At 34.7% G+C, this 24,206-nt stretch overlaps 6 protein-coding genes across 7 annotated transcripts; 1 reads left to right on the forward strand and 5 right to left on the reverse strand.

Moving 5' to 3' along the window:
- Positions 1-1,368: 1,368 nt before the first annotated feature.
- LOC106434831 (protein Brevis radix-like 4) lies at positions 1,369-5,285 on the forward strand. Its single transcript, XM_013875688.3, has 5 exons — positions 1,369-1,577; positions 1,656-2,077; positions 4,405-4,540; positions 4,623-5,011; positions 5,094-5,285. Exons 1-5 carry the CDS (start codon positions 1,479-1,481, stop codon positions 5,170-5,172), a joined length of 1,125 nt encoding a protein of 374 aa, XP_013731142.2. The 5' UTR covers positions 1,369-1,478; the 3' UTR covers positions 5,173-5,285.
- A 3,054-nt stretch (positions 5,286-8,339) lies between these two features.
- On the reverse strand, positions 8,340-9,729 carry LOC111213972 (RING-box protein 1a). Its single transcript, XM_022715816.2, has 4 exons — positions 9,480-9,729; positions 9,327-9,377; positions 9,175-9,234; positions 8,340-8,615 (listed from the first exon to the last, which is right to left on the reverse strand). Exons 1-4 carry the CDS (start codon positions 9,613-9,615, stop codon positions 8,506-8,508), a joined length of 357 nt encoding a protein of 118 aa, XP_022571537.1. The 5' UTR covers positions 9,616-9,729; the 3' UTR covers positions 8,340-8,505.
- Positions 9,730-10,127: 398 nt separating this feature from the next.
- Positions 10,128-13,776, reverse strand: LOC106434858 (protein FIP1). Its single transcript, XM_013875712.3, has 14 exons — positions 13,435-13,776; positions 13,161-13,248; positions 12,958-13,066; positions 12,776-12,825; positions 12,577-12,643; positions 12,416-12,488; positions 12,281-12,336; positions 11,681-11,774; positions 11,535-11,619; positions 11,310-11,372; positions 11,163-11,222; positions 10,908-11,000; positions 10,669-10,731; positions 10,128-10,480 (listed from the first exon to the last, which is right to left on the reverse strand). The coding sequence occupies exons 1-14, from the start codon at positions 13,491-13,493 to the stop codon at positions 10,391-10,393; spliced, it is 1,050 nt and encodes a 349-aa protein (XP_013731166.2). The 5' UTR covers positions 13,494-13,776; the 3' UTR covers positions 10,128-10,390.
- Positions 13,777-14,484: 708 nt separating this feature from the next.
- LOC106434866 (germin-like protein subfamily 3 member 3) lies at positions 14,485-15,353 on the reverse strand. The gene has a single exon (XM_013875717.3). It carries the CDS (start codon positions 15,253-15,255, stop codon positions 14,620-14,622), a length of 636 nt encoding a protein of 211 aa, XP_013731171.2. The 5' UTR covers positions 15,256-15,353; the 3' UTR covers positions 14,485-14,619.
- Positions 15,354-18,162: 2,809 nt separating this feature from the next.
- On the reverse strand, positions 18,163-21,028 carry LOC106443216 (guanine nucleotide-binding protein subunit gamma 3). 2 transcript variants are annotated; one of them, XM_013884793.3, is made up of 5 exons: positions 20,526-21,028; positions 19,279-19,331; positions 19,135-19,179; positions 19,002-19,046; positions 18,163-18,646 (listed from the first exon to the last, which is right to left on the reverse strand). In XM_013884793.3, the coding sequence occupies exons 1-5, from the start codon at positions 20,703-20,705 to the stop codon at positions 18,256-18,258; spliced, it is 714 nt and encodes a 237-aa protein (XP_013740247.2). In that variant the 5' UTR covers positions 20,706-21,028; the 3' UTR covers positions 18,163-18,255. The 2 variants fall into 2 exon arrangements, with proteins under 2 accessions (XP_013740247.2, XP_048627706.1); XM_048771749.1 differs by having other exon boundaries at positions 18,492-18,620.
- A 212-nt stretch (positions 21,029-21,240) lies between these two features.
- On the reverse strand, positions 21,241-21,816 carry LOC106441540 (copper transporter 5-like; the record flags this gene model as incomplete). The annotated part of the gene is made up of 1 exon (XM_013883344.3): positions 21,241-21,816. A coding segment is annotated over one exon (411 nt), but the record flags the coding sequence as incomplete, so codon positions are not given.
- Positions 21,817-24,206: the final 2,390 nt, after the last annotated feature.

Consider the following 24,206-nt stretch of genomic DNA (forward strand, 5'->3'; position numbering starts at 1 on the left):
GGCATATAATACAGACTTTAAGTTTCCCAAGTAATAAAGATTTTGAGTTTCTCAACTAGCACAGAAAGTATGAAACATTGATCAAATGTTCTATGTAATCAAGTACGCAGTGTCACTATTGATTTGTAAAGTTGTAGAAGTAGTCCATATATTGTAGAAGTAGAACTAAGGATTATGGGCTTAAACAACCGTTTATACCAAAAGCCTACAATAACCCATTTTGAGTACGTATCACTCTTCTTTGAGAAGAGAAAGAGCTTTTTAGATTACAGCGACAGAGCCTAGCAATTCTTATAATGGCCGAAAGAAGCCCATCATTGAATATTCAGATTGTTTATTATTAGTCCGAGTTTGGTCTAAAATAGTAAAATCTATTATGATTACAAGCAAAATTAGAGTATAAATTCATGTAGAGAAGTGAAGTGAGATCCGAACGAGATTATGGCAGTGTAATTTCGTATAAAAGCAAGAAAAGTGAATAAAAATGTGATTTGTCTCTAAATTTGATTGTATAGATGTGTTAGGGAATTTATATATGAAAACACAAACCATTTCAACCAGACCTTATATGGTTTAGCGATACATTACATTGATCACTCTATGGTTTATACTTTCTGTATTGACTTATAATTTTCGTTTTGTGTATATATTCTGATTGATATGTGCTTGTATAACAGAGTAAAGTTGTTCAAACGATTAAACTATTGTCAGGCATTTGAAGATGTGGTGGGTGAGAAACGTAGCAAAGAAAGCTCAGTCAAGCCATTGTCACCTCTTCAATGTTATGATGGTTATATCTCTTTAAAAAAAACGTGGATCCGATCTCACATGACATGTTTTGTATCTCAACATCATAAAAACAGAGAGCAATTTTAATGTCAGGTATCTCTTGTCATTTAAGTTTGAACTCAACTAACTAGTATATTATTACAAAATAACATGAATAAGCTATGAACAACTTTTACTACCGCAAAACTTATTAGTCACAACCAAACACTTTCTTTCGTTTCAGGTTTCTCAAAAGCCAGAGCCAAATTTGAACACATCGATAAATTGAGTCCTTGAGCAACTTGACTACCATGAACAACAGCCTTTGATACCTCCGAAAGTCTAAGTCCACAAACAACAATGATGAATATAATCTCTCGATTTAAGCTATGCGGACAAGTGGAAGACGTTCATGTTGTTTTAAGCTTAGCTTAATCAGTAGATCAAGAAATGGTTTTGCCTTTTACAATTTTTTACCACCGAGTGGGCATCAGAATAACGGCATTACCGTAGAGAGACGCGGGGACCTTTCTAATAAAAAATAAAACCGGTAATCCCGGTTAATATTTTAATTAAATAATTTTTAAAAGAGAGAGAGAGATTAAAAACACATAAAAAGAGGACCAAACCCAAAGTAAGAAACTGACAGCATCTCTCTCTCTCTCTCTCTATCTCCCTATCCAAAAAGACAAAGAATCAGTCGCCGGAAAATGCTGACGTGTATAGCTCGTTCTAAGCGAGCAGGAGATGAATCGACGGGTCAACCCGACGATCCAGATTCCAAGCACGCCAAATCTCTAACATCTCAGGTACAATTCTCTCTCTCTCTCTCTGCTACCTCCGCCCCTTCTAATTCTGATCGAGGGCATTTTCGTCATTTCACACAGCTCAAAGACATGGCTCTGAAAGCTTCAGGCGCTTACCGGCATTGCACGCCGTGCACGGCGTCCCAGCCTCAGGGACAACTGATCAAGAACAATCCGGCGACGACGACGGCGAAGTCCGATACAGAATCCGATCAACGGTTTAAGACGCTGTACGGAAGATCAAACAGCTCCATCACCGCCGCGGCGGCGATGCAGCAGCAGCAGCCGAGGGTATGGGGAAAAGAGATGGAGGCGAGGCTAAAAGGGATATCGAGCGGCGAAGCGACTCCTAAATCGGCGAGCGGGAGGAACCGGGTTGACCCGATTGTGTTCGTGGAGGAGAAAGAGCCGAAGGAGTGGGTAGCTCAGGTGGAGCCAGGTGTTCTCATCACGTTCGTGTCTCTTCCCGGCGGTGGTAATGATCTCAAGCGTATACGTTTCAGGTAGGCAAACTCTGTACTTAGCTTTTAATCTAACGGTCGTGATTCTTTATGTTGACTCTGTTATTCTGATCCTACGGTTGGTGTTTCGTTTAGCTTCGTCGTTGTCGGCTCGTTTTCTGTTTTTTTTTCTTCCTCCACGTTTGTTTTGGTATATGGGAGAATGTTCGGAAGATGCTCGGAACTGAATCTGATTTTTTTGTTTTCTTAAAGAAATTATAATATAAAATCAGCGCAAAACACAATCTAAAATGGTTAGTGGTGTATTAAAAAAATAAATTTGCGTATATAATACAGTAGACGAATATGATTTTGTGGATTTCCATGTCTAGGCAATATATATGTTGATAAACATCTTAAAGAAACTAATCTAACAATCATGCCATGTCTTTTAGTGAAATCTACCACTTATTTATTTTTTATAAGCAATTTAGTATCTCGAGTTTACAAATAGAACATTACAGTTTTTAACGAATTCTTATAGGACATTTGTGGGCTTAATCTTTTGATTCAGGTTTTATAGTTCATATTTGTATTTTTTTCTGGATTAAAATAATTTGGTATTTTATTAAATTTATTATCTATTTTGGATGATATTTTAAGTAGGAAAAAATAAAACCAAAATAGTACCACCATTTGACATTGTTTCATGTCTTGTCTTGAATAGAAGAAGAGGTAATATCTTGGTGTGAAAATGTAAATAGAAAGGTGAAAAAAAAATAAGAGTGATGGGACCAACAGTTGTTGACTGTAACGCCTTCACGCCTGATGAGAAGAAGCAAAGGTCCAAAAAGCAAAACTTGATGTTCCCTCTTTTTTTAAAGTGCTTCTTTGGGTCATCATCTCTTCTCATTCTGTTCTTCTCCTTTTTTGCTTTTATCCTTGTGTTTTCTTTCAAAATTAGCTATTTTGATTGACGACTACTTTATTAGGTCCTTCTCTTTTTGTTTGTTTATCTTCAAAATCATAGTTTCCATCCACACGAAAACTTTTCCTTGAAAAGAAGAAAAAGCTTTAAATTTAAACTTACAAATGATCTTTTGCATATGTTTTATCAGCTATATAAAATCATTATATAAATATGTATGTATATTAAAAAGTTATTAAGATGCTAGGAAATGTTTCTTTAGATTTGTTTTGTTCAATCAAAGATACAGAATCATTGGTTGGTAGAGTTTTATCTTTATAATCATTTCACAAGTATCTGGGGTTTCTTTTTCAGTATTTTTGTTTTGCTTCAATGGAAATTTTGTTTTATTAATTCAATGAGTGCCTTATTCTCCGCTTCTCTGTCATGCAATCACATTATTGTTGTTGGTGGCAATGTCTTGTTATTCCAAAAGACAAAAGAAGAAATAAATTAAAATAAAATAAAGCAAACAGCTTTAGCCTTTAGCACAGTTTCGTTCACTCCTATGTCGCCTCTTGAAAACGACAACCTCACCGCATTTTGTCTCTTCCTTGCTTCCAATCCTTGTCTTGTTCCATATTAACCACAGTTCCACTACTATCACTTACTTCCTGTCTCTTTTGTCACAAACTTGGCCTTTCTTTATGTTCTTTCGTTTCTTTTTCCATCAGACTAATCTTGGTTGGGTTTGAGTCCAAATGGTCCTGAGTTACTTTTGTGTTCTGTATTGTTTAGTTTAGATTTTTGGCAAACATATAGTATATTTATTAATTTTGGGTTAAACTTTTACTTTTAGAAAAAAATGAGTGTGCTTTGGGAATTCTCTCCTACCCACCTCCACATTATTTACTTTCACTGTTAGCCATAATCATCTTATCTAATTATTAGCTTTGACCATTGTTGCCTCTGGTTTTTCCTCAATGTATTTTTCTTATTTTCTACGTAATTTTTGATTGATTATTACTACTATTAATCACCCCCATTAACTACCTTTTTTAAAAGAAAATTGACATTCAAAATGTTGCATTGGTGTCTCACTGTCTCTTGTTTTCAACTTAATTTTTAGCCCTAGCCTATAGGTTCAATTTTGTCAAAAAGGTTTATTGAAAACAGCTATTGTACTTTGTCAAACCTCCCCTTAATCCGCTTTGGTTAATTCCCACTTTTGTCTCTTAATAGTTCTGATTAAAGTTACTTTTATTTGACAATCTAATTTAAACTTAGAATCTCATGAATATCATGTGTCACAAAACCTATGCGAGTTATCTAACTTAACGTTGCTCATATGAGATGATTACTTTAGCTTTTGGTCTTTCACTCTTATACTATACCATTTGTAATTTTATAAGATTAAGACAACATGTTTTCCAAAATATAATTTTTTTCTCACTTCTGTTATGTTTTTAAAAATCGTGATCAGCCGAGACATGTTCAACAAGTTACAAGCTCAACGATGGTGGGCAGATAACTATGACAAAGTAAAGGAACTTTACAACGTTCAGAAACTAAGCCGCAACGCTTTCCCTCTTCCCACGCCTCCTAGATCCGAAGACGAGGTTAGCTTAATCGTATCTCTAAGCAAGACAACTAAAAGCTGTGATAATCCACTAATATATTCATCTGTTAATCTTTTGTCAGAAAGGAAAAGTTGAGTACCATCCAGAGGATACTCCAGCAACACCTCCTTTGAACAAAGAACGGTTGCCTCGTACCGTACATCGTCCAGTTGGGTTAGCGGCTTACTCATCCTCGGACTCACTCGACCATAGTTCTGCGCAAAGCCAGCAGTTTCACGACTCTGGTCTACAAAACTCGACTCCTAAACTGTCAAGCATAAGCGGGGCCAAAACAGAAACTTCTTCCATGGACAGCTCGTCAAGAGATGCGGACAGGTCAGAGGAAATGTCGGTGAGCAATGCGAGCGATGTTGATCCGAACGAATGGGTGGAGCAAGATGAGCCTGGTGTTTATATCACCATTAAAGTTTTACCAAATGGGAAAAGAGAGCTTAGAAGAGTCAGATTCAGGTGAACAGACAGAATAGAACTTCATTTACATTGTTTCATCGATCGGTTTTAACTCAAAACTGTTTGTTTTTTTGGATTGCAGCCGAGAGATATTCGGAGAGATGCAAGCGAGGGTATGGTGGGAAGAGAACAGGGCAAGGATACATGAACATTACTTGTGATTATCGTCTTGAAAATTCGGTTTTGGTTCATCAAAAACGGTTTTGTATTTTCTTATTACTCATTCTCGGTATACCGTTTTAAATCTATTCCAAGCAAGTCTTCTCTTTCTTTCCTTGTGACCCCTGTCCCACAAATCTTAAATATCAATCAAAACAGTAAAACTCTACCTTCTTACTTGTCTTCTCGCACGCTTTACATGGACTGTGTTACAGTTACTTAAAGCTTCAAATTGGTTAAAGAAACTGAGCAAGACGAATAGTTTAAGTTCTGAGAAAGAGTAGATGGAGAATAACATCAAAGAAACTCAGTAAGAATCAACATTAATACCCCAAGGACCAACCTCTTATGGGATTATGCGGCAACCAACTACAGACAAAAAGCCATTCATTACATAAACAACATTCCCAAGCTCAGGTTCTTGGTAAACCCAAACACCAATTTGAGGCTTCATCACCTCTACAAGAAACCGACAAAGAGCCTTGTAAGAAGAGACACCAATTCGCCATTGCACTATTTCAGCACGTGATGACATGATTGCTGATCAGACGGGGATTGATGACTTTGATACCCAACTTTCCGTGGAAGTGAAAGTCAGAGTTTTTTGGGATTTCTATACGTGCCCTCTCCCGAACGGTTATGATTTATCCAAATTTTGGACAGTTCTTTGTCGGCATTTACTAACCATGAACTCCAAATATGTTCCTGACGAGGAGGAGATGTATCTTGTTGGAGACATGGATACGCTGAGTGTTCTAGATGCACTTACAGAGTTCTGAGATCAATGTTTCCAGGTGATAGATGCCGTCAACAGAAATCCACTTTGCGATAGCCATAACCCCCTTAATTTGGACTACATTGACGACAACAAACGCTATCATGTTGGTTACAAAATTGCGAAAATTGGTCTTGGAGTTGTAAAGTTTGAAAATCCGTCGTAAAGTTTCCATAAATTTGTTGTAAAAATAACTGATGAATATTTATTAATAACAAATGTTTGTAGAATTTTATATATATAATTATCACATTAACTTCTCCAACACATATTATGCATCTTTTTCGGTATCTTCTTATTTTTCTCGTTACCATTTCGTTCTTTTTTCAAAAAATTTGCTAATGTTTTTCTAATTTTTTACATATTTTTGCCAAATTTTTATCTCTCTCTAAATAGTAATACAAAACATACAATCAATGAACCAAACATCCTTCTTAGAATTCTTTTTAATCATAACATTACTTATTCACTATATTATTCGACTTAAATACAAAACATTTTTTTAAATCAAATTTCTCACATGTTTCGTTAAATATAATCTGTCCAATCTTCAAAGCCTAATTATTTATAAAGCATATATGAACATTATAAGAAATTAATAATTATTATTGATACGGCTACATTTTTATATAAATATAAAATCATTATATCGATTTCTGTAAATTATTTTCTATTCATTATTATATGTATTACATAAGTATAAAAAGAATTAATCAAACATTATTACACTTTCTATAATTTTAAAAATAAGCTACCATTAATTATTATTTGTAATATTATTTATTTTCTTTGGCAAGTGATAATATTTAGTTTTAGACTTACTTTTTCATTTTAGATCTAACTAAAATAATAAAAATTATAAGAAATTATGTTCGTTATATTATGTAGTTTATAAATATAAAAATAATTGATCAAACGATATTATATTATTCTTTATATAATTTCAAAAATAATTTAGATTATCTGGCAAGTGATATAAATTGGTTCTAGATTTTTTTATTTTATTTTAAATCTAAACTAAAATAAATAAAACTAAAAATTATCTACCAAAAAAATTATTAAGATTTCAAAAATGATCGACATGTAAGCCGAATGTCACTTAAATGACTTTTCACTTAATATATATGAGAATTTTATTTTTATGATTTTTTATATAACTCATATAAATAATTTAAAATTAAAATAAAATATTTTTTATGATAGATAATTTTAAAAATGTTTTAATTTTTTATAAATGACTTATAAGACATATATAGATATTATAAGACATTAATGATTATTATAATTCTTTATATATCAATATAATATTTTATATAAGAATATGAAATCATTATATCGATTTCTTTAAATTGTGTGTTTACTAATTATTTTATGTAGTATATAAATATAAAAAGAATTAATCAGACATTATTACACTTTCTATAATTTTGACAATTAATTATCATAAATTATTATTTGTAATATCATTTAGACTATTTGGTAAGTGATATTAATTAGTTATATACTTACTTTTTATTTTAGATATAATTAAAATAATTAAAAATTGAATATCCATGAACCAATTAGACTATAACAATTTTTCTTAAACTCTCTGTATGATTGACATCTAAGCAAAAGGAAAAGGAAATATGCATTTAAGTTGTATAAAAGCGACTGCTCCAACGAACAGAACCACCAACCTAAGTCCTAAGATAAACGTTTTCTTCTTTCTCAGTCAGAGAGAGAGAGCTTATTTTATACAAAGTTTAGATTTTTCTTGAACTAACATGTCCAAGTCAGGGAAAGAAGATATCGGTCGCAGTAGTTCGCACTCTATGGTTGAGAAAACCCTAGAAGTTCCTGGAAAAGAAGTAATCTGTAAGTCTGCTGCTAACTGTTACCTCCCTGAAAATGTTTCAGTCAAGGTTTGTTTTACATTATTGATAATCTGCATGCAGGGTAAAGAAATCTTTGCCACAGTCATCTTTGCTAACAGCAGTGGTAGCTGCTGCCATTGCTACGGGTACTTGCTATCCGTTGGATACCATTAGAAGACAGATGCATTTGCAGGGTACTCCGCCTTGTCAGGTATAATAAAAGACATCCTTATCTGCTGATTAATAAGATTAGTTTTGGGTGAGTGAAGGAGTGATTGGATTGTACCGTGGGTTTGTCCTGAAAAGCATGCCAAACAGCAGGTAGAGTTTCTTTTAAGGTATATATATATAGACTTGTGCTTTCTCATCTTTGTTTTGTTTTAATGTGGTTTCTCAGTATAAAGCTGACAACATTTGATATCTAATAGCAGCGAGTGAGAAGTAGTAGCAAAAAATAGCGGATGATAATCGCAAGACCTGAAGACCTAAAACTAAGGGACTACATAATTTTTTTAAAAAAAATTAGATATTACCGAAGTAAAAAGAAAAATAAATTCAGTGAAAGTAAATCTGTCTTCACACAGCAAGCAAGGTAAAAAAAAAACAGAAAAGGAAAACAAGAAGTTTGAGCAATCTTAGTATCTCATAAGCCGCAGCGAAGTGAACATGATATCTTTATATATTAGACACAATTGATGGCACGATTAGTGACCATATTTCTGGAACTCCCACTCACTGTTATCCAATGGACAAACTTGACGAGTCTTTAACCATCTGCTGATGCAGTGAAAGTGGAAGGCGTGATTGCAAACCCCTACAAGAACAAACAATGGTTAGTCTTTTAGTTAAGGAACGCACTAACTTTATGTATATCAACTTTGAGTTGCACAGACACATAAAAATCCAGGATTCAAGAAGGTGTGCCTCGCACATCGAACATATATCTCTTTATAGAAACTCGCTAGTAGAAAGCAAAAGGTTTCTATCTACTTTTCCAGCCAACAAGATTCATCATCCTTTCAAACTGATCATATTACATCGAGAAATTGAGAACAGAGATATATAAATAATGCAAGTGAAAATTCGTCTTAGTATATGATTCATCATTCAATCATAGAGAATCACAGGAACCAAAACCTCTGCAAGAGATTGAAAGCATGCAAAACAACAACTACAATTTGAATCCTTTTTATTAACATCTTAAATTACATAAATCTAATCAACTCAATGTCATAGGCACTGTTAAGATACTAAAGATTGATTCACACACAGATCACCAAGTTGCATTCAGTTGTTTTTTGTTCAATCAAGTTTCAAAGATTTGCAGCAATCAAGAGAGAGTAGTAGTAGAAGAAGAAGAAACAAGAACTCACCCCAAGCAACAGTGCATTCCTCACTCGTAGCGCTGGCCTGATTAGCCTGACATTCAATACCTACACACAAGAACGATCTTAACCTTAACCATTCAACAGTCTCCTAATTCATCATCGTTACACAGATTCCTTAAGAATCTGATTAGACTTACAGAGATCCATGATGTGGTTTCTGCAGATGGCGCAATTGTCAACAACGATATCTGTCAACCACAACAAACAAACATCAATCAAACCTTAACCTAACCAAAAACGAAAACATCGAAGCGCATATTCAATCATAAAAGAGGATTGCTCGTGAATACCCCAAGCCCAGAGAGCCACGGCGCTCCACTTCTTAACTTCGAATCTCTTGGCCTTCTTGCTCGACGAAGAAGCGGCAACGGAGCTGGAGGATTCACCGGCAGGGATCATGTTTACGTCGGAATCGAGGGAAGCCATATCGATTTGTTTGATCTCTGTTAACGAAAGCCCTAATAAAAGTCGATGCGAGACGATCGAGAGAAAATAATTGAAACTCTGATGATATATGTTATAAAGAGGTATATATAAGAGAGCCTTGGGCTATTATATGGAGGGTTCCTTTTTTTCCTTAATCCGTATTTCTTTTGTTTTCTCTCCCAATTTAACATAAATATATTTAAATTTTCCTCCTCTCTTTTCTTTTTAATTGGTAAAATAAATAATGTAAAAATCTGAACTCAATTAATAATATATCTCTGTTTCATATTATTTGTCATTTTATAATTAAAATTTTGTTTTATTTTCAGTGTTGTTTTATGTTTTCAATACAAAATTTAATAATAATATTTTTTATTTTTATTTTTTTACTGGTTGAAATATAGTTAGGTGTATAAACAATGATGTTTTTATTTTAAAAATTTACAAAATTAAATATATTTTTAATCTGTGTGTATAAATCTAAAACAACAAATAAAGTGAAACAGATGGAATATATCTTTACATATTTGACGTTAAAGAGGAAAACTATACTTTTACATATTTGGTGTTTCAAAAAAAAAAATTTACATAATTATCAATCTTTTTGCTCTTAGTTTTCGAAATTTCATTATAATCAAATATTTCAAGAAAGTGCATCAAAGATATCTTACAAAACAATGTCACAAATATAACTGTCTACAAACCAATGCCTCATGAGTCAACATATAGTAGCTATATGCTGTTATATGCTAAACCACCCCACGAACAACCTTGTTCATTGCACCTGCCTTTGCTCTCTCAGACCCGAAACTTTCTTCCGCAGTTCAACATTTGTTATCCTCTCCACCTCCAGCGCTCGTTCAAGCTTTACACAAATCCCATTTAATCTGTTAGAGAACCTTCTTATACAAAATGATTTGAATTCCAAAAAACTCAAAACTATTTAGAACGAGAATCATTTTGAAGACGGTTCCATACTAAACTACTTGATATTAAGACTCTCACAAACCATACGCATTCCTAAAACACTATAGAACGAAGAGACGATTGTACCTTTGCAGCACGCATACTCCATTCTCCCAGAATAGCTCTTAACCTCTCATTCTCTGCTACATACTGTTTCAGGAAAGACGGTGAGTTTCTCTTTTGAGAATTTTTGTCAAAACAAATAAACGTGTAACCCTGGCAAGTTGCTCGGTCTTAAACGATTCATGGAAAAGTGTGCTGGCGAATCCTCGTAGAAATGTATGTTTTGTTCTCTTAAGTTCTTATGTTAATACATAGATTCGTACCTGATTATTGGTATTCCGGACGTGCTGTATCTCTCTATCTCTCTCAGAGATCAAAGATCGAGCGAGATTAAGTTCTGAATGGAGTTGATCCACCTACAACACATACCATTTTCATTTAGTATCCTCCCTCATTCAAAGATGCTAAACAAAAGTAGCCTTGAAATGTCATTTAACTATTATATGTCTTCCAACAAGTGGGTAAGAAAAAATAACCACGTTACTTTGCAAGTGTCTCATTTATTAAGCGAGCTTTACCTCAGCAGAAAGTGTCCGTAATTCCTGATCACGAGTCGCCACAAGATGTGCGAGATCAACCTGAAAGTTTTACACTTATCAGTTGCAAAATCAAAATCACAGAGGGTGGAAAACAATTCGTCGGTTTGCAATGGAGCAAGCTCAAACCTGGGGAGTGCTAGTACCATTGGACTCTTCATATTTGCTTAAGGACTCCTGCAAACGTAGAATCTGAATGCATACATAAAAACGGTCAGAAACTCACTCTAGCAAAAACATGGGATTATTCAGCAAAATAGGGTAGATAATGAATTATAGACTGCTAAGTATGCAAATGTCGCTCAGTAAGAAACAACACGAGCATCAAGATTCAGAGGTCTTATGTAATCTCACCTCTTCACTGAGATAATGGAGATTCTCACGCTGATATTGCAGTAGAGCCATTTGCTGATCAGAAAGTCGACCGGCTTCATGGTATCTGTTTTTCAAGCAAACTAAGTAACGAAATTACATGAAAACAAGGAATAAAATGAATTTACCTCAATCCTTCCAAAGCAGCTGGTTGAAGAGGAGAATATAATGAATTTAACACATCGGGCTGAGAGTTCACAGAGTTATACTGGCGAACGTAACCTACCAGTATTACATACAGATGAGAAGAGGTGCATAATAAACTAGCTATAGAATCTCTTAGTAAAGAAAAACAAGTGGCAGAATAATGTAACAAAAGATGCCAAAAGAATGCATAATGCTCTAGCAATGCGAACAAATAAAAAGTTCTGATACTGAAACCCAGAACAGCAATTCTCAAAGGAAATTCAATTATCTTCTGATGTTCAACCACAAACTATAGGCAGTTGTAAGAATTGCACACATATAAATACATAAATATGATCACAGAATGTAGACGATTCGATGGTGATTTAGCACGCATATGATCGAAAAAGAGTACACATGAAAAATACAAACTGATTTTATATCTGCACTTGGCAATCAATGCAAGAAAAAATCAGGACGAAGAAATCATCCAGGCATAATAGCTGAATAGATTTGGCAGTATATTGCTCTAGTTGAGGTACTAAATTAATGCTGAATGCATGCCAAAATTATAAGAATGGTTTTCTGGATCTTATTCTTACCAACAAATACAATCATAAACGAAGCAGCCGAGATTGCTTCAACAGACATGATAAACCTGAAACAATGAAGCACTCGTCAGCATTTTGGACCTTGCCATAGCTAAAGTTGATATAACTAAAAAGAAGGCTGCAGACCTCTGCACAGTTAAAATGGGAAGAACGCTGACATATGGTCTCCACACCATGAAAAGCAGCATAGATGCAGTCCCTAGAACAAAACGGGAATCACTTTATTAAGCACAAGGAAGATATATTTAAAAAAAAAATATGACTGCAAAAGTATAATTAAAAATTACCATATGCCATGATGGCAAACGGCAGACGAACTACATGTTTCAATTTCTGACTGAAACTGTAATAACCCTGCAACAGAAGGTTCATTCAGAAGGTCACCAGATGAAACAACAGCTACACTAGAGAACATAGACCTATGACTACATCGCTAGCAAAAGAAATAAAAATGAGCACTATACACTTCGTTAAAATAAAGGTTACCTGCAAGCGAATTTTCTGGACCTGGTTGACAAAATATTGCTGAAACATGCCTGTTGCAGAACCCAATAAAATGATCTATTAACCAATTTCCTAGGGAGTAGTTTAACCACAGTTTAGTCTGATGGCCTGCTTCTGAAACAAAGCTTTGAAGTAATAAGCTGGACTGGTGTGTTGAGGGTTACCTGTTAACATCAAAAGAGCAACATTACAGCTGCAAAGCAGAGATGGGATAAGAGACTGTACAGGCTGAAGTATCAAGGGTGCTCCTGCTGCTAAAACAGCATAACCTGCCTACATATAGTAACAAAAAAAAAGGTAAATACATATATAGTCAGACAATCATGTTTCGTATTATCTTTTCAAAAAGGAAGTTACAAACACTTGCCAAGATGAGTAGGTAAATGCAACTTCCAACAAGACTTCTAGATTCTCGATGACCGAAGAGAGGAGCTTCGTGGAGTATATCAAGGAACCTATAACACACAAAAGCAGTGTTGGAAATTAGATGAGGAGAGGTATAGATTCAGAGCTGAAATGGAATAGGGAAGAAAACAAAAGATGGAATCACGAAACAGAATTATCTCGATTGTGAAAATCAAAAGCCCCACAAGGACTTTCTTTCGCTCGCTCGATCTCCGATAAACAATTAAAAAGCTTACATAGCATTGTCTTCCTCAGTCGTCGGATTGAAAGAAGGAGCGCGTCTGTGGTTCGTCATTTCTACTATGCCGTTTCTTCTTTCTTCTCTCTCGTTAACCACCGATACTTGTAGTGAGAGAAAGAGAGAGAGAAGGGGGGGGGAGGTTTGCTTGAAATTAGGGCTGAATCATATTCCTTTCCCCAATCTGGAGATTTGATTTAAGAGATGTGAAGAGAAAGCGTATGAATTAGAAGAGCTTCAGTGTGAAAGCTTCTCCTCCTCGCTGTAACATCGTCGTGGATTGGAATGTTTGGTATGCGCACTTTGATTTCAAGTCTCTGAACCAACCAGTCAATCACGAGGAGATGATACTTTTTTTTTATTTTCTTTAATTTAATTTGGCTTTTGGGCTTTTGATTCTATAATCTAGTGGGCCGAATGTTAATGTCACTAAACATATATAGCCCAATCTTATCCGTAAAACAAACTCATTGAATAAAATCATCATCTTAACTGAAACTAAAGTGGAGTATTGGATTCAGAAATTTGATAGAATTAGAAGGAATTATAATTTCCATTAAATTTCACTGTTATTCAATTATGGATTTCATCAATTCTTTTAATTTTTTTTTGTTATTGGAATCATTCTTTTAGTTACTTTAAATTTTTTGTTGTTATTCAATATTTTTGATAGATTTTGTAGTATTGGTATTTGATAAAAATTTAAATTTGCTGATCATGTTGTCGAGGTGAGTTGCAAAGTACCAACCGAGACGAGTGAGTACACCTCACAAGGTGAACCATCTTACCTAATGGTCGGTTTCTTCATCTTATTGGTAAATGTGAATGGCATGTTCGGTCTTTGATGAGAAATGAGAACGAATAAAAAAAATGTTGGCGGCATAAACTTAATACTGTAGTTAGGACTATATCAAAACTAAAAGGAAAGCAAGCAGTCAAAGTAAAAAGTAACAAGTAACTCAAACACTCCATTTTCATGGCGACAGTTACTTCTTCAAACTCTTGATCGTCAAAGTATCTGCAATGTAGTGCTTATTACTTAATACAATTCAAGCCAAAGAGATTATATAAATGAAACATTGAAAACAATAACAACCACTAGAATAACAATCAGAATGCTAGACAAACTTGAATAAAAAACATTAACACGCAAAAAAAAACTTAGAACAAACGAAAGAGGAGCTTAATTAGTTCCTCCAAGCACACCCTTAAGCTTCTTAACCTCTGCATCGCTAAGGAACGTAGTTGCTTCAACGAGTTCTGAAGGCAAGTCATTTGCAAACAAAGCAAACGATAGAATCTGGAGCCCTGGAGAGGAGCTTCCAAAGGCAACAAAGGCCAAGGCAGGACCCTTCCCAGAGTTAAGCTGAAAATGAAGAAGTCCTTGAGGAAACACCATAGAATCACCTTTCTCAAGAGTCTTCAAGTAAACTTTGTTAGCAGATGAGATAAATCCAGCGCAAATGGTTCCCTGTATGACTACAAGAACCTCAGAAGCACCAGGATGAGTGTGAAGAGGAATGACACCACCACTGGCTAAGTCAAGACGAGCCAATGAGACACCAAGTCCATTGATACCTGCGAAGGTAGGGGAAAAAGCTGGAGTCACTGCGGCTTTGATGATATTTGATGTGTTTCCAGCTTTGGCGAGACCGGAGAATGCGAAGTCATTCTCAGTGACCTGGTCAGGGTTCTTGCAAGAGTATCCTGATGGGCTCTGGGGACCTTTTGGATCAGCTACACAAAAGTCTTGAACTGAGGCAAAAGAGATGGATGAAACCAAAGAGAGGGTGAAGAAAATATGGATTATCATTTTCATTTTCTTATATATAAATGATTTAGAGGAGAGTCTTGAAGTTATGAGGAAGAAAGATATGCCGTCTCGTTTATATATAGAGACCTAGAAGATATTGATATGGTTAACGTGAGGAGGGTCTTGAAGCAAGCTAGAGAGATAGTTTTTTGTTTTTGTTAGCATTGCATGCATGTGAACTTTGGGTGTACGTACGTGGGGAAAAGCCCACATGGTTGTATGGGGCATCATGTCAGAGATTTTTTGTCGGTTTGGAGAATGGTGATAGATGGTTCGTTTTCAGTAAACTTAACTTCTTAAGAAACTTTTGTTCCATTCCACTGGCAGAAGAGTAAAAGTAATCATCTGCTTCATGCAAAGTATAAACCTATCACAGCTATGGCCGTCTTTTAATATTTTTATAGTATGCTAATGGTGAATTCACCCATTATATTTCTAAAGAAATTCTTGAATCAGTGTTTTGAACTACTCTCAAGGTTTGGATTCTGACAAATGTACAACATGGTAAGAACTTGAAGCCTGAAGAGGGTAAAAACTGTTCGAAGCTCCCAGTGGTCTTTTAAAGAAATCAAAATATCTAGGAGGAGGAGTCGCGGGCGTCGCTTTTTTGGGATATTTTTGTATAGAAAGATATTTGAAAAAAATTGTAAGGAATGGAGAAGAAACGAGATTGGTGTGGAGTGTGGACCAGTTTTGAGTAAAGAGTAGACATGTCTCTTCCTTCTCTAATTTGGACTCCTCTGCACAGTTTCTTATCCTATCATCTCATCATCTTTCGAATTTGTGTGGCTCTTCAACGTTCCCTCTTGCTCAGGGCATTTACTATCTTCTTGTCTTTTGATGAGTTATGATTTAAATTTTTTAATCCTCTTTCTTTTATTCGATGTAGTATTTGCCTATTTGAACCAAAGTTGCTGCCGTATGTTAGCAACTCATGTTTGAATCCGGTACTTAGAGACCGATATTTCTACTATTGCATGCTGCCAGAAAAAAAGTTTCATTTACCATACTATTGCATACTGCTGAGAAAAGGTTTCATACTATTGCAGATTGATGCTGGTTATAACTTCTACATTTCTAGTATGAAACTAATTCAAGCTACATTATGGTAAAAACTTGGTTGAGGGCTTCTTGAATTTGGTAAAAGCTTAGTTCATGCATGTGCTTATTGCAATTTTGTACAATATAATTGGGCTCTGTTCAGTTTTGTTGACAGAATAATTGGGCCTTTACGCTCAGTTAAAGTAACCTGCATCATGCATGTATATGAACAATAAAATAAACTAAGCAACTCGTGAAATTGCAAAAGAAAAATGTTCTACAGTTACGACTAAGCATATTATTTATAAGTTTTTATAATCAATACAATCAAATATTTGAGATTAAAGAGTTCAGTAGATTTTTCTTTTACCTGGAAATTCATAATTGTAAGAAAAACATAAAATTAAAAGTGCATTTGAGATTAAAAGTGCATTTAATAATTTTCCAGCACTCTCCTTGCAGAGTGGTTTACACCGCTGTATTTTCTCTCCTATCTGACACTATTGTGTACCCTAAATTTCATCTCTTTTCGTTTTCGACCACTCTTGACATAGACAACACCTCAGTCTTTCTTTAATGGGACCTCTTAAATACAATGAAAGCTCAGAAACAAGAGGCAAAAGTAGAAAAGACCTTCACTTCTGGCTTCTGATCACCAGTTAAGATCCGTACCGTACAAACCCAGAAACCCTTGATCAATTATTAGGCAAATCAATACGATTTCTTTCTTCTATATTTTCACCAGGCAATCAAATCTTTTTTACCTCCTCAATTATTCTCTCTGGCTTATTTGATAAAAAAATAGTTTAGTTATTTTAGTACGAATATCTCTAAGATCTCTCTGGAAAACCATCGGAGAAAAACAATGAATGTTATGTCAGAATCTCTGTTATAGATGTTTAGTCAATTATATATATAGCTTTGTCCTACGAATATCGTTACAAATTGGTTATAGTTTGGTATTCAGCTCTGATTTATTTCAGACTGGTGTGACAAAACCGTGAGGAAATATGATGTACTGGCTTGGCCGATTTAGTTTCTTTTTGTTGTTGGTCAGGGCTTAACCGACTTGGTTTGAGATGCAAGCACGATGAAAGCGAAGTGTATAGTCTTTTTGAGCTACTGAGATATGTACTGAACTATACTGATGTATCTATCCAAAACTAATTTAAAATTTACACTGACGACATTCTTTGCATCGTACGTTTTTTTTCTTTTAACAAAAAACACACTTAAATGTCTTTTAAATTGGTGGGAGAAAGAGTCTTCGTAGGAGATACACGTACCAAACAAAATTAACTCAACCATAGGCGTTGAACTTAACGGCAAACTTTATGCCAAGTCCAACGGGAGTATTCAAGTGGAATATCTTCAATTAAAAAAATAAAAATAATGAAAAAACAGGTGAGAGAATATGAAGAAGTTCTCTGCACCGGACTTTTAGGAACTGAGTTTTACAGGTGTCAGTTCTATGTTGGTTTTAGTTTTTAAAACAAATTAAAGCATAAAATGTTCATTAAAATACTTTTATTTTTATTTTTTAGAAACTTGGGTGGTTTCTCTCCGTTAATCTTTCCCTTATATATCTTAAAATATTATCTTATGTCAACTTGTCCATTTGATTTAAAATGCAAAACAAAAAATACGTCGAAACAAATATTATTGTAACCAATTAAATCACGATGAATTGAAATAAAACAGATGATATATTAATTAATTATGTAATGAGTTCCTCAAAGAATAACGCATAGCTATATCAACGTGTAACTTTCATTGTAATTGACTGATTGTCACTTTTCTATAAATGCCAATTATCTCATGGGAGGCTCGCTTAATAGAAAACATCACTTAGAAGAAAAGCAAAAAAAAAAAACATATCCACAAGTTTGTTACAGATAGTAAGAAGATAAAGAAGAAATGAACAAAAATATGACTATAGAGATATGCCTGTAGCTATAATAATGTTTAGAAAGCTAAACAACAAGGATTAGAACATAGATTTTTACAATTGCAAAAACAACAACAAAGTTGTACCTTGGGGCATCTGAAACAAGATGACCATCTGATCTTGCAGTTGCAGCTGCAACAGGAGCTCTTCTTCTTCTTATTCAGACAGGTGGGTAGGCAGCAAGATACGTCCGGACAAGAACAACAGCAACCTCGGAAGCATGAACAGCTCGGGCAGCTCAGTTTCGGGCAACAACAGCTATTTGAGCAGCATGATCCTTCACAGCATTTGGAACCAGTGCAGCTGCAACTTGTGCAATTACAGCACTTGGGCTTCCTCAGATGGCACGAACAGTTGGATCGGCAGCAACAGAAGAAACTCGCTAGGCTCAAACATGGAATAACGCAACTGCAACGAGTTAGTTGATTAGTATCATCTTGTTATTAAGATATATATAATTTTCCGTCAATCCATTTAAGATCAAGCATTACCTTAAAATAATCTTAGAACAATTGATTAGTTGGACGGTCCCGTTATGAATATAAAACATGCAAATTCATATTGTAAGTGATTTACTAAAATCCTTCGATTTATATGTACTTTTATATATAATTTATTCAAAATTCTTTTAGAATATAAATATGAAATTAAGATCATGTGACAATGCACCTGTTGCATGCTCTATTGGACGGCATGCAACTATCATATATTGGTCGCAAGGAAGTGGATATAAATCACAATGAAAAGGGTGGTAAGTTCTTACCAGAGCCACTTCCAGAACCGGCCGTGTCTTTGACTCTTTCGTTGTCTGTACGTATTAAAAAAAATGCGTAATCGTAAGTGCGGGAAGGGTACGGAAATGTAGAAGCCGTTGAGTGAAATAGACATATTCTTACGCAGGGATCAATGGGTCAGAATTTGCAACGACAAAATCAGAGATACTGTCACAACAACAAAAACATATATAACATAGATGAGATTCCATAAACATATTTACTTTTACCAAATAAACTACACTGAACAGAGAGAGATCATCTTACTCTTTGCAGCATCTAGAAGCCGGTTGTACGCCTTGGATGAATGTAATTTCCCCCTGCTCATGACAACATTCAGTTTAAGAATGATTTTTCTTTTCTCAAAGTATATGAAAAACACATTATACAAAGTAAAAATATAAGGGTAGATATTAAACCAAAATGAAGAGAAGAAGAATATGGTCCTTCCAAACACAAATAGCAATAAATACAAAAACTTTCACAAATTGATTGATATGTAAAAGCCAAAATTATATTAGAAACTACAAAGGAATTCAGAAGGAAAAAAAGTAAGCTCACAAAATTCAATATATATATTTAAGATATATATATATATATCTTATATATTTAAGACATATTCAGCTTTCTCTCTACTTTGCTTCTCTAATGCTTCGCCCTTTCTCTCTTTTCCTTTTCTTCTTTTTCTTTATATTGTACTTTCAATACTCACTTTGACTAAGCACTCACTTTCATAGTACACATGCACGAGCGAACACATATGCATCAGTGATGCAAACATCAGAGTAAATGGGCGTCTCATCCATCACTTCACATTACAAGATCATCAGACGTTTTTGTATTTATATAGCAAATACTTATTTCCAAGCTTAAGGACATAATTTAATTAAGCAGAAAATTATGGTTGTAATATTTTATTAAGAGTAGAGGCTACATGAAAAGCATAGGAATCCCCAACTAACAAAAGTTCTTATATAAGAATCTTGTCAATGATTCAAATTAATTTTCAATCAAAGCATGCAATTAATTTAAATGGGTAAGGTCTTTGCATACATACGAGTACTTGTTTGAAAATTATTTGATATAAATGTGGAAAGCATTAAAGAGAAAAATAAGTAAATAAAATGTCTTGTTTTCCATAGTTTGCTGTCAAACATAACAACACAATAGTCCAGAGTCCAAACCAACCTGGATATAGTAGGGTCCAAGTTTAAGCAAATCAATAACCTCTTTTCTCTCTCTCACACACACACACACACCCCTCTTCAAAGTTACAAGATTATTCACGCAAAATTTTTAGTAAAGGAGCACTAGTGATTAATTAACTTTATAATCAGAAGCCAGTACAGTACATACAATTTGTTTTAGCTAGGAGTTGGGACTAATAAAACAAATGAATCATGAAATTCAAAATATTCGGACACTTTCCTCACAGTAATCAAAATGTGGCAGATTAAAGAAAAGATAGTACTCTTTTAAAATGAATTAATAATGAAAAATATTAATTAACTTACCTCGAGAAAACCAATCTCTCTCTCTAGCATCTGGACTCTCGCCGCCACTCTGCGTTTCCCGTACAAATCTGGATATTCCGGCGGAGACTTCGGACGAGGCGGTGGCAGGGACGACTTAGCTAGAGCCGAACATGTTTCACCACCAACTTCTCCTCCGACACTACATGAAGGAGCAGACATTGTCCCAAGAGTTTATCTTCTCCGGTAGTATAAACTCCAGAGAGGAATGGTTCGAGTCAAGAACAAAACATGCAGTGACCCTCGAGAGAAAGAAGGAAAACAAGAAGTGGCTAGTGAGAAAAACAATGCAAAGAGAGAGGTTATTGAGTCTCTCTCTCTATAGTGAAGAAAGAGGAGGGATGTGGGTGGCAGAAGCAGTAATTAAGGTAGCTATCATGGATAGTTACGTACCTTCCTCTGCCCCTTTTAAGGCTCTGTGTCTCTTTGAATTTTGAGCTTTTATTATTTTAAACCATTAATTCGGTGGACGATACGTGGAAATGATCTCGTCCTGAATATAATCTCAAAACTTACAAGACACTGCATGAAGAAAGTTTTGAAGTAGTACCATGTGTGGTTTTTTTCTGCTCAAGCCATCTAAAAATTAATCATGGATCTTTATATTGAAACAAATGTGTTGTTATTGGGCCTGGGCCTGGGCCTGGGCCTGGGCCGGCTGGGGTTGAGAGTTGGCCTAGAAACGCATTTAGATCGGTGTTGATAATAGTCAGATCAGTGAAGAAAACGACAACTGTAAGTAAACTAATTACACAGAAACAAAACACTTTTGTCGTAGATCCAACTCAACTAACTGTAACCGTATTACACAAGCATCATATCAACACACAATTCTTGTCGGAACATTCGATGAGAACCAGAATCAAGTACATGCGCATGGATTCTCTACAGCCGCGTTAACACCGTCGTCGTCAGACCTGAACACTAGGTACCCGACGGTTAAGCCGACGACAATCGCGATGAAAACGCCTCCGTTGAAGGACATAGCCGCGAGCATCAGCAAGTAACCGATCGCCGCGTTCACGCCGTAAAGCACCACCGACGCAGCTTTCGCGGCGGATCTGGTGCTCGATTTGGGGATAAGAGGAGCGGAAACGCCGGTGCGAGGAGACGGAGGATGACGGGTGGACGAAAGGGATTTGAACTGGAGGCGGCGGTTCTCAAGGTACTGGTAGAAGGCGGCGAAGACGAAGCAAGCGAGTAAGGTGAGGATGTAACTGAGCCATGAATCGGTTTTCCAGAAATCGAATAGAATTGTAGCTTTGATGATGCATCATCTTTGATTGCTTGAAACGATGAGCAGAAGAAGATGAAGTAGAAACGAGAGAAATGATCGAAGTGCTGTTCTAATAAGTGGATTGTTGACTTGTTTACAAGATAATTATCATTATGGGCTTATATTATAGCCCACTGGGCTTACCAATAAGTCAGAGGCTTTTATATACTTTGTATGTTATACCCCAACTAACTCGAGTTCGATCGAACCAAACTGAAACAATCATGCTCTATGTTCTAACCGATTCAACAAACCATACATTGGTTATTTTTTCCACTCTTCTACAGCAAGAAAAATAAAATCTGATAAAATCATATTTGTCAATGACAGCACTACATTCTGATTTTTTTTAATAATGTTTGTTTACCACTCTAAATAATTTGTTAGAACTTAGAATATGAATGTGACATTGTCCACTCTAAACAATGATCACATGATCCAGATATTAGATCTTGTTGAAGTATAATCCATTTTTTTAAAAATATATATATATATATATACAAAATTTAAAATTTGATACATCAAAAATGATAATATATTTGGTTAAGATACTCCTCATAATATCTGGAACCCATATCGAGATAACTCAAAATCCATCAGATTTGGATTATCTGTTTTTCCATTAGCATTGTATCATTATCTATACTATACTAAAAGCGGATATAAGCCATGGAGAGGGTGTCCACATAGGATAGAAAAATCAACCAATCAGAGAACCTGAAATTGCCATGTCATCTCATTTATTTTTCGTAAAAAATAAAAAAAACAATGCGAAGGTGAGAATCGAACCCGGGTTGGTATGATATATATATAGGACAGTTACCACTAAGCCATTGACACTTTCTTGGACACATATAAAGAACCACTAAGTATATAATCACAAACTTTTATGTACATTTACAATAATATGAATTCAACTTTCAAGACTCCGATACTTTGTTTTGTAAAAAAAAAAAAAGTAAGTGGCTAAGTTAATATATTCTTAGAAAGTGTGAGAACGTTGACAAATATGAAAAAGCATAGATTTTTGTTTTCGTGACAAAGTTAAGAATTTTGTAAAAGTAAGTTTAACATATAAATTTTCGTGACAAATATGAAAAAGCATCTATACTATACTAAAAGGGGGATATAAGCCATGGAGAGGGTGTCCACATAGGATAGAAAAATCAACCAATCAGAGAACCCGAAATTGCCATGTCATCTCATTTATTTTTCGTAAAAAATAAAAAAAACAATGCAAAGGTGAGAATCAAACCCGGGTTGGTATGATATATATATAGGACAGTTACCACTAAGCCATTGACACTTTCTTGGACACATATAAAGAACCACTAAGTATATAATCACAAACTTTTATGTACATTTACAATAATATGAATTCAACTTTCAAGACTCCGATACTTTGTTTTGTAAAAAAAAAAAAGTAAGTGGATAAGTTAATATATTCTTAGAAAGTGTGAGAACGTTGACAAATATGAAAAAGCATAGATTTTTGTTTTCGTGACAAAGTTAAGAATTTTGTAAAAGTAAGTTTAACATATAAATTTTCGTGACAAATATGAAAAAGCATCTATACTATACTAAAAGGGGGATATAAGCCATGGAGAGGGTGTCCACATAGGATAGAAAAATCAACCAATCAGAGAACCCGAAATTGCCATGTCATCTCATTTATTTTTCGTAAAAAATAAAAAAAACAATGCGAAGGTGAGAATCGAACCCGGGTTGGTATGATATATATATAGGACAGTTACCACTAAGCCATTGACACTTTCTTGGACACATATAAAGAACCACTAAATATATAATCACAAACTTTTATGTACATTTACAATAATATGAATTCAACTTTCAAGACTCCGATACTTTGTTTTGTAAAAAAAAAAAAAGTAAGTGGCTAAGTTAATATATTCTTAGAAAGTGTGAGAACGTTGACAAATATGAAAAAGCATAGATTTTTGTTTTCGTGACAAAGTTAAGAATTTTGTAAAAGTAAGTTTAACATATAAATTTTCGTGACAAATATGAAAAAGCATCTATACTATACTAAAAGGGGGATATAAGCCATGGAGAGGGTGTCCACATAGGATAGAAAAATCAACCAATCAGAGAACCCGAAATTGCCATGTCATCTCATTTATTTTTCGTAAAAAATAAAAAAAACAATGCGAAGGTGAGAATCGAACCCGGGTTGGTATGATATATATATAGGACAGTTACCACTAAGCCATTGACACTTTCTTGGACACATATAAAGAACCACTAAGTATATAATCACAAACTTTTATGTACATTTACAATAATATGAATTCAACTTTCAAGACTCCGATACTTTGTTTTGTAAAAAAAAAAAAGTAAGTGGCTAAGTTAATATATTCTTAGAAAGT

The sequence above is a fragment of the Brassica napus genome, chromosome A3 (genome assembly GCF_020379485.1).
Source record: "Brassica napus cultivar Da-Ae chromosome A3, Da-Ae, whole genome shotgun sequence".
Lineage (NCBI taxonomy): Eukaryota > Viridiplantae > Streptophyta > Magnoliopsida > Brassicales > Brassicaceae > Brassica > Brassica napus.

What these genes read in the sequence shown, in the direction of transcription:
- LOC106434866 (XM_013875717.3), bottom strand. Translation starts at nt 15,255, where the DNA reads ATGAAAATGATAATCCATATTTTCTTCACCCTCTCTTTGGTTTCATCC.
- LOC111213972 (XM_022715816.2), bottom strand. Translation starts at nt 9,615, where the DNA reads ATGGCTTCCCTCGATTCCGACGTAAACATGATCCCTGCCGGTGAATCC. An exon ending in AAACCACATCATGGATCTCT is followed by an intron (nt 9,235 to 9,326) that starts GTAAGTCTAATC and finishes TCTTGTGTGTAG; the next exon opens with GTATTGAATGTCAGGCTAAT. An exon ending in GGAATGCACTGTTGCTTGGG is followed by an intron (nt 8,616 to 9,174) that starts GTGAGTTCTTGT and finishes TTGTTCTTGTAG; the next exon opens with GGGTTTGCAATCACGCCTTC.
- LOC106434831 (XM_013875688.3), top strand. Translation starts at nt 1,479, where the DNA reads ATGCTGACGTGTATAGCTCGTTCTAAGCGAGCAGGAGATGAATCGACG. An exon ending in CTCCTAGATCCGAAGACGAG is followed by an intron (nt 4,541 to 4,622) that starts GTTAGCTTAATC and finishes ATCTTTTGTCAG; the next exon opens with AAAGGAAAAGTTGAGTACCA. An exon ending in CTTAGAAGAGTCAGATTCAG is followed by an intron (nt 5,012 to 5,093) that starts GTGAACAGACAG and finishes TTTGGATTGCAG; the next exon opens with CCGAGAGATATTCGGAGAGA.
- LOC106434858 (XM_013875712.3), bottom strand. Translation starts at nt 13,493, where the DNA reads ATGACGAACCACAGACGCGCTCCTTCTTTCAATCCGACGACTGAGGAA. An exon ending in ACTGAGGAAGACAATGCTAT is followed by an intron (nt 13,249 to 13,434) that starts GTAAGCTTTTTA and finishes TGTGTGTTATAG; the next exon opens with GTTCCTTGATATACTCCACG. An exon ending in GCATTTACCTACTCATCTTG is followed by an intron (nt 13,067 to 13,160) that starts GCAAGTGTTTGT and finishes TACTATATGTAG; the next exon opens with GCAGGTTATGCTGTTTTAGC.
- LOC106443216 (XM_013884793.3), bottom strand. Translation starts at nt 20,705, where the DNA reads ATGTCTGCTCCTTCATGTAGTGTCGGAGGAGAAGTTGGTGGTGAAACA. An exon ending in GCTTCTAGATGCTGCAAAGA is followed by an intron (nt 19,180 to 19,278) that starts GTAAGATGATCT and finishes TTGTTGTGACAG; the next exon opens with TATCTCTGATTTTGTCGTTG. An exon ending in TCTGACCCATTGATCCCTGC is followed by an intron (nt 19,047 to 19,134) that starts GTAAGAATATGT and finishes TAATACGTACAG; the next exon opens with ACAACGAAAGAGTCAAAGAC.